The sequence below is a fragment of the Sinocyclocheilus grahami genome, unplaced genomic scaffold (genome assembly GCF_001515645.1).
Source record: "Sinocyclocheilus grahami isolate Dianchi unplaced genomic scaffold, SAMN03320097.WGS_v1.1 scaffold2201.1, whole genome shotgun sequence".
NCBI lineage: Eukaryota > Metazoa > Chordata > Actinopteri > Cypriniformes > Cyprinidae > Sinocyclocheilus > Sinocyclocheilus grahami.
Window position 1 is genome coordinate 28,759 of NW_015507380.1, and position 9,200 is coordinate 37,958.

Here is a 9,200-nt window from a genome sequence, read left to right on the forward strand (position 1 = left end):
AATTTTAAATAAAAAAATGATATTTGAATTATTTTTAAATGATAAATTTAATTCACATTTTACAATTATTTTACTTTAAAAAGGTTTTTAAAAACCTTTTCATCAAATAAATAACTTATTATATTCTGATAAGCCAATGAGTACAATAAAGCTAAAGACAATCTTCTATTTATTTATTTATTTTACTATTAATTAATTATTTGGGAAGGTCAGGAATGAAGCTAAATATTAGTAACATACTGTATTTCCAGTCCATATGTTATGAACCATTTGATTCCCTTGAGGTAACAAACTTAATGAAATAGAATGAAAATCATGCAATACAAAGAGAGAAAAAAACTGATTACCAGCAGTTAACACCAATCTGGGTTTTTTTGTGTTTTTTTTTGTATTCACAGCGATTTAACTTTGTGTCCCTGCCGACTGACGTTTTGGAGATTGAGGTTAAAGATAAATTTTCCAAGAGCAGACCCATCATCAAACGCTTCCTGGGAAAGTTAGTTGTGCCCGTACAGAGGCTGCTGGAGAAACATGCTATCGGGTAGGTCTCTGCTAATTCATTTCATCTGACTGGGAGTCTGCGGAGGACTGTGATTGCACTCTAATTCTTGACTCGTTTCTCAAATTACTGGTCCATCTGTGCATCGTTTTTACTGACAGGGTTTCAGTTTTCATAGGCCTAAATATATCTATTTATTTCTACTGTGTACAAGAAGGTACATTCATTTAAAAGATAGACTCATGCAGTGAGGTTTTTGATGTGCCACTCAATTTATTTTATAGTTAATTGCCTGTGGGATTTAACATGTCAAGCATCCTTGTCTCTCATGTGTGTAAACAGGGACCGTGTGGTGAGTTACACTTTAGGCCGACGGCTTCCAACAGATCATGTCAGCGGCCAGCTGCAGTTTCGTTTTGAGATAACCTCGTCAATGCATCCAGGTCTGCAGCATGTTTGCTAATGAATCTGTTCTCACAAACATAAGCAAAACCCACAGTACAAATACTGAGATCATTTATGTCTTTGTTACTATATTAATCATGTTAATTATGTCATTTAAGACAAAGTAGTATTTATTTTTATAGTCATTTTATTTAATTGTTTTATTTTGTTTGATATTTATTATTATTGTTTTTGCACGTACACATTTGTCAGATGTTTTATCCGAAGCTACATTTTATATAAAAGTATACATTTTATTGGTTTATGCATTCCCCAGGAATTGAACCAATGACTTTGTTGTTGCTAGCACCATGATAATCATTTGGAGCTTCACTGTCAGACAAATGTGCAAAATGTTTACCTTTAGGTGTACAACAGCTTGACACATTTGTACCCCTAAAGGGTGCATATCAGTACCTTACAGTAGTGATATTTACCCTTCAGGTAATAATATGTACTCTTGTGGTACTATTATGAACCCGTTAGGGGTAAAGACAGTAAAAAGGTGTCCTTTTGAGGGTACTGCCCCACTGAAAAGCTGTTGTACCCCTAAAAATACTTTTTTTTTCTGACAGTGTAGAGTAGTTCTAGCAGTATTGCAGGAACCATCCCCAATGTTTAATATGTCCAAAATTGTTGCAGGAATAACCTACAGGATTAGTTCACTCAGCAATAAAAACTGTCATCATTTACTCACCATCATGTCATTCCAAAGTATCGTGAAAGTTGCCCATATGGCTTGGGTGTTAAATACCCTGTTGGGATTTGAGAGCTGTGCCGGAAAGGAAGCATCCGTTGCTTCAGATGACTTATATGCAGTGCTTTAGTTTACTTTGTTGTCCTCTTTGGAGACTGACAGTCTCTGGTCACTCTGGTCACTAAATTATCAATCCCTGGTGCTTTTGTATGGGAAAGAGTGGTGTGAATATTCTTTAGAATGTGTCTTTTTGTGTTCCATGGAAGAATTTTGGGGTTGGACCGACGTGAATAAATGATGACAGGTGGCAGAGCAACTTCCTTAAAACAGGGAATTTCCAAAACAATCTTCTGGCTGTTTAAGTATTTTGCGTTTTGCTGAATTGGTTGCGAGTTCATATGAATTTTCAGTAACACTTTAGATTAGGGGACACATATTCACTAAGAGTTTAAACTCCTAATTTGCAGCTTATTGATAGTAAGGTAATTGTTTTTAGTAGTTATGTTTAGGTATGGGGTGGTGTAGAAATGGTCCTGCAGAATAAGGTATTAATATGTGTTTGTAGGAGTGGACCTTCATGCTTACTACTTTTTCTAAATATTGTATGTTTCCTGTGAGATTAGTTTGGAATTTCTAGACTGATTATTGCTAAAGGTATCTTGTGTTATTTCATAGCTGATCTGTTTAACCATATTGACAGATTTGCTTATTCTCTCTGGTAGATGATGAGGAGGTGTCCCCCAATGCAATGCCAGTCTTTGATACGACACCTGAGCAGGAGCCCAATGAGGACCTACCACCAGCTTCTGATCTGCCTCTGGAGGATGCATTGAGTTTGGGACCTGACATTCTGGAGCCGCCTAACGAAAGTCCTCCAGAGGTGGAGCCCCAAGATGCTGTGCTGCTCACCTCTCTAGATGAGCCCAGTAAGGATACCCAACCAGAAGCAGAAGGATCAGCTGATGAGCTTGTAACAGCTCGAGCAGAGACACTATTGAGCAATGCCACTCAAGGAGAAACTGCAGAGCAAGACCCTGGAAAAACAGAGTCCGAGGAGATGCAGGAGGAAACTGTGACTGAGACTCTTTTGGAGGTTCTGGAGAACCATGAAGCTGAAGACACAGGTGGACCAACTGGAATGGGACCTACTGGGGTGCATGCAGAGGTTGAGAGAGGCACAAGCTCAGAGCAGTTGGAAGGAGATGGGAATGAGGAAGAACCCTGCTCGCCAAGGATGCGGAGTGCCTTGAAGTGCAAGAGCCGACCCTGTTCGCTTCCGGTGTCCGAGTTAGAGACGGTCATCGCCTCGGCCTGTGATGAACCAGAGACACCACGTTCTCACTACATCCGCATTCATCATCTGCTGCACAGCTTGCCATCAGCTCAGTGCCACAATGACAGCCAAGATGAAGACGAGGTACTTGACCCAGAATCTTCTGAGGAAGTCACTCTGAAACCCCAAGAGGACAAAGAGGAAGAAGACGAGGTGTCAGAAGCCCAGTCTCCATCCATCGTGCCCGAGTGTCCTAGACCTTGTTGCAGGCGTACCCTACCACATAGCCTCTCCATCGAGCGCCTGTCCGAGCTCAACCAACTTTTGGAAGGTGAAAGACCCTCACCTTCCACCCTCCGACTGGAAATCGAACACATGGAAGTGGGTGGTGGAGGCGGAAGCAGAAGGGAACCTCGAGAGAGTGAGTGCGAACTGTGTGATAACTCCTGCTACAGCACTTCCTGTTACAGCACGTCCTGTTACAGCACTTCCTGTTACAGTAACTCAGGTTATGAGGGGCGTAACCACCTTTGCAGCCACACACGCCTCTCTTCAGTTGACAGCACCCGTCTGTCGGAGAGCACCGTTTTCTCCTCGCAGGAGGAAGAGGAGGAGGAGAACAGTGCTTTTGAGTCCATCTCGGACTCAGTGCAGAGTCCAGATATAAGGGAGCCAGGAGACGGGTTGCTTCATTGGAGGGAGTCATCATCGGAAGAAAGTGCCCAGAGAGAAGGGGAGGTGGAGATCTCACCAGTACCTGGGCCTAGTGTAAGGTCAACAGGTGAGGAGCCTTGTCCAAATTACGCATTGCAGAAAAGTCTTGGATGTTTGCTAAAACGTGTTGCTTGGAGCAGTTGCTCAAATACACAGGGATTGTTGATGTTTCATTGTCAACGAAATGATTTGATTAATTTTATCTCATGTTAGCATCCCTCTTGTCCAGTGGTTGTCAAACTGTTTACAGTGACATACTGGGCATTTAACATTCTGAGTGTCAAACTCAGTTTCTGGAGGGCCGCACCCTGCTCTAACACGCAAACCATCTAGTTTTCAAATAAGCCTGAAGGACTTGATTAGATGGATCAGGTGTTTTTAATTAGGGTTGGAGCTAAACTTTTTTAGGAGTTTGACACCCCTGCTCTAGATCAAAATTTGTTATCATTACAACACTTCAAAGATTTTACATACCCAAAGGTATCAAGACAGTTGCGAAAGGTAATCAGTGGAAGTGTGATGTGTCAGAACTAATAAGGATTAGAGTGACAACTGAATATACAACTCATAATAGCTTACTTTATGTCCTCCGTGTTTACTTCCATATGACTGCGCGCTGCACAAGTATTGCCAAATCCACTGTTTCCCTGCGGAATTGGGCTACTTTTAGCCCCTGTTGTTTTTCAACTTTGTGGGTTGACGCGACCCCACTAGTGCAATATTTACCCCTCAGAACATGATTGGGCTAGTTTTGGACTAGTTGTGAGAAGCAATTGGGCAGATTTTGTTGTGAAAACCTGTAAAACCCTGTTTTGCGCATGCGGGTCAGTTCAAACTGTAAATCTGATATTGGCTACATTTTAAACAACAATGTGAACAGCTATACAGAAAAATTGGATCTGAGCAAAAGTTGGAATTGAGCACGGTGCGTTTCCACTACAGCGTCAAATCTGCGCTCAGTGCCGCTGGCAATGCTACAATGCCACTGCTTTGGGGCGTGTAAAATTTAGGGCAGAGCACGCCTCTGAAAAACACCCTGTTTACATTTAATCTTCTTCCTTTCACGGTGATTGGTTGTCACCTGGCGTTTATCGCTCTACATTTGCATAAAGTCGAGGAATGCCCAATCTTTTTGACACTCTCAGCCGCTGTCAACGCTTTCTCCACGCGGCAATCCCATAATACACCGCGCGAGCGTTTAAGCTCAACTTCCATAGGAATGAATTGAAAACGCCAATCTGCTGCACTCACTATGTGCCAGTGGAAACGCACCGTAAGGCTCGCAGTGTGAACGCAGCCCAAGGGTGGCCAATGTTGGTCCTGGAGGGCCACAGTCCTGCAGAGTTTAGCTCCAAATCGCCTCAACACACCTGCCTGGAAGTTTCTAGTATGCTTAGTAAGACCTTGATTAGCTTGTTCAGGTGTGTTTAATTGGGGTTGAAGTTAAACTCTGTAGGACAGTGGCCCTCCAGGAGCAGGACTGGACACTCCTGCGCTAATCCCAGTGAGCAGTTGAGTTCATAAGTTTAGTTACTTTCATGTCAGCTTGAGTTATGTTCAGAATGCTCTCCAGATTTAGGGCTGAACAGGAAAGTTACCAATGGGTCAGTCCTGTAACTAATGATGAATGCACAGTTTGCAGAGAAGCTTGCTCATCGGTTCATATTGTTGAACAATTCGGCCGAGCTGCTATTTTGGATTCTGAAGTCAAGGTTGTTGCGTTTCCTCTGAGTTTCCGAGTCGGAACTCCGACTTTAGGGTGTTCCAGTTAAAAGTTCCTACTGGGAACTCGGAATTTCCAACTTCTGAGTACAAATGAAATGCACCAAAAACTTAGCAGGATAGTGGGTCTCCAGGAGCAGGGTTAAAGACCTATGGCTTACTGCGTAGTGCGTACTGCACAATATAATCTAGTATGCTAGATGGTTGTCACAATTCCTCATTACATGGCGTGGTTAATTGAAGAAATAGCTTCCAACTATGTCTTGTTAGTATCCCACTAATCCCAATGAGCAATTGGTTTCGGAAGTTCCGTTATATTATCATGTTAGCATCCAGCTTAATGAGCATTTAAGTTGGAATGCATAATTCACATATTATTCTTTATTATAATTGTAATTATAGTTACCAAAGAAATTAAATTGCTATTTTTGTATGTTTAATCCAGTATTGTGTTAAATGTCTTTTGTGTTAAATTGACAGAAAGCGATGCTGAAAATGTAACTGTGTGCAGTTGGTCATCTATGTGCATATTGACTGGTTATACACACTGCATACTACAGAAATGTAACTAGTAGTATGATACTGGACATAGCAATTATTGAAACACTCTCATAACACTTTTCAGCTAGCTTTCTATGGTTAAGTTGTTGTAATGGGTTGTTTTTATACTTCATTAAAGCACAGGCAGAATTTGTCACATAACAATTCAGGGTGTAAACTCCGGGGGAGCTAGGGGCAGCTCGGCTCCCCTTACTAAGACATAGGCTCCCCTGAAAACGTGATTTGTGAAATTTTGGGGGGTCTCAAAAAATATTGACAACATGTTAATTTTGACATGCAATTTCAGTTTTGTGTAATGTGATCATCGTGGATTATTATGTGTAAAATTGCAAAAATATCATTCATTCATGCATGACAGCGATTTAAACCTAATTCACTTCAATAAAGATAACTATACGTGCTATTCTTGTCATGAGCATCAAGCTGTGGGGCGCAGTGGTGCAAATTCCACTCATGTTTAGTACGTTAACTCAAAGATTCGTAGAAAAAATATAAACGGTGGACTCTCACGCACAAGCGCACCTTCACTGCCCACATTTAATAGACAGTCACCAGAAAGGCTACCTGGTCCATGATATCTCAATGAATTTGTTTATGAGATATTACTTGTATAAGGCGAATTCAGGTAATTTGTGTAACATTTTGACAACTTTGGCCCTGAATTCAGCCTATATATTATTCATGCTGGTGGTTCTCAACTTGTTTTGCTTCAGAACCTAGATTTTAAACACAATAGAGTCCCAAAATTGTATATATATATATATATAAAAAAAAAATCTATATATATATATATAGAGAGAGAGAGAGAGAGAGAGAGAGAGAAACACAATAAAAAATATTTGATTTAGTTATTACATTTATTGCAGTTTTTAGATTTAATTATATTTGTGTGTGTGTGAGACACTGGCAGGAGAATTCTCAGCCCACCAGTTGAGAACCACTGATTTATGGCATATGTAGATTGTCATAAGTCATGGGCCTGTATTTGATTTTGTTTGTAGGCAGTTGTCATATGCAATGCCGTCATCATGCAATCACTCAGCTTCCTGCTTTCCGGCCTGATCCCCATCATCACCCAAGTGTTGATGAACCATTACCACCAAGTAAGCTTTCCTGAGTCCCTTGCTTATGCCATTAACCTGCTACCTTCATTTGTGTGTGTGTGTGTGTGTGTGTGTGTGTGTGTGTGTGTCCTATCCTAACAAACCATACATCAATGGAAAGCTTATTTATTCAGCTTTCAGATGATGCATGCATCTCAATTTCAAAAAATTATGACTGGTTTTGTGCTCCAGGGTCACATACATGGTGACTTTAAGTGTTAATTTTTAGCCCTGTAGAATATATTCTACTCTTTTCTATAAAGCTACTCTTTTAAATGTGTTGTTGTCATGCTCGTGAATTGATCAGGTTGGAATGAATGGAGCAAAAACAGCTTCAAGTATATTTGAGCTGACGCTGCCACCTACAGAACACACACTGAATCTGTCTGTGAAACACTACAGCTAACAGGAGCATTTGAGGTTTTTATGTTAAATGGATCAAAAGTGACAGTAAAGACATTTATGATGTTACAAAAGATTTCAGTTTCAAATAAATGCTGTTCTTTTGAACTTTCTATTCATCTGTGAATCCTGAAAAATAAAATGCATCATGGTTTCCACAAAAATATTGTGCAGCACGACAATGTGTTCAACATTGATAATAATCAGAAATGTTTCTCGAGCAGCAGATCAGCATATTATACTGATTTCTGAAGATCATGTGACACTGAAGACTGGAGGAATGATGCTGAAAATACAGCTGCGCATCACAGAAATACATTACAGTTTAACAGATACTCACATAGAAAACAGCTGTTTTACATTAGAATAATATTTCACAATATTACTGTTTTTACTGTACAAATAGTGTATATTAGAACGGTGATTACTGTATTTCTGATCAAATAAATGCAGCCTGGGTGAGCAGAAGAGTATAGCTCTTTTAAAAAAAATTAAGATGTTACTGACATCATCAATGTAAACGAATTTTTTGACAATTTTAACCGCAATACCATGCTGGTAGCTTTTTTTTTTTTATTATTATTCATCTTTGAAATTCATAAAAAAGAGAAGCTTTAAAATTCCTATAAAAATAAGCTAAATGTATTGTTATTATCATTAAATAATATGTAAAAATAAATAATCAATCAAATAATTTTGATTGATGTATTATCAAGATATTAAATAATATCTTAAATAATATTAAACAAACAAATTCACATTATCAAAAAGAGAGCAATCCTCTCATAAAATGCAGAGTATGTGAATAATACTTGAGGAATTGTGGCAAACACTCTGTTCTGAGCTTATTGTCACAATGAAAAAAAAACAACAGGATGCTTTTCATAAGTTTTCTTCATATAAAGATGCACATTGTTTTCCATTAAGAACAGCGATAGTTTGAGCACAATGTTGTTTTGTCATCAGATATCAGAACATCCAGAGGACGATGGCCACCGAAGACGAACCGGCCGGCCGCGGACCTGAGAGAAACCGCGCAGGAGACACAGACACTGAATCCACTACACAAGCTCCAGGTGGGCCTTTCTTTAGATGCTGTTTGATGAGAATAAATTGAGTGTTTAGTTTTGAGCAGTTGCGGAGCTCTGTGTTAGCAGACAGGCTGCCAGAAAACACATCATGTGTCATAGATCCTGAATTTTAAGTTCAAATGTATGTATTTCAATTTAAAATTCAACCAGAAAGTGAGATGCTTGTAGAAACCAGTAGACTGAAGAGAGGTGATCTTCTAAACTCCAACTTGGATGCATTTATTGATTAGTAATTCTGTACTGTTCCAAGCTAAAAGGAAAAATGCTGAAATTTCGGAAAATGTGCTCACCCTCAGATCATCCGAGATCAGGATGAGTTTGTTTCTTCATCAGGTTTGGAGAAATGTAGCACTGCATCAGTGTCTCAGCAATGGATGCTCTGCAGTGAATGGGTGCCGTCAGAATGAGAGTCCAAACAGCTGATAAAACATCACAATAATCCACAGCACTCCAGTCCATCAGTTAACATCTGGAGAAGACAAAAGCTGAAACTAATCCAGCATTAAGACATTTTTAACTAAAATACATTGAGTCTATAATCCATAATAACGCTTCCTCCAGTGAAAACGTGCATCTGCTGTTGTCTCTCGCATCAGAATCCAGCCTCATATGTGTTTAGAGCTGTTTAAACCCTGCTTGATCTGTGCAGATTTCTCTCCTGATTCACACCAGAACACTGACTCACTGGAGGAAG

At 39.8% G+C, this 9,200-nt stretch overlaps 1 protein-coding gene across 1 annotated transcript in view; it reads left to right on the forward strand.

Moving 5' to 3' along the window:
* Positions 1-398: 398 nt before the first annotated feature.
* Positions 399-9,200, forward strand: part of LOC107574369 (E3 ubiquitin-protein ligase HECW1-like) — a gene marked incomplete at its 5' end in the record, with an annotated part of 30,718 nt that continues 21,916 nt past the window's right edge. The window contains 4 exons of the mRNA XM_016260807.1: positions 399-541; positions 842-942; positions 2,363-3,694; positions 6,912-7,013. Coding sequence (XP_016116293.1) covers positions 399-541; positions 842-942; positions 2,363-3,694; positions 6,912-7,013 — 1,678 coding nt within the window. The remainder of the gene's footprint in view (positions 542-841; positions 943-2,362; positions 3,695-6,911; positions 7,014-9,200) is intronic.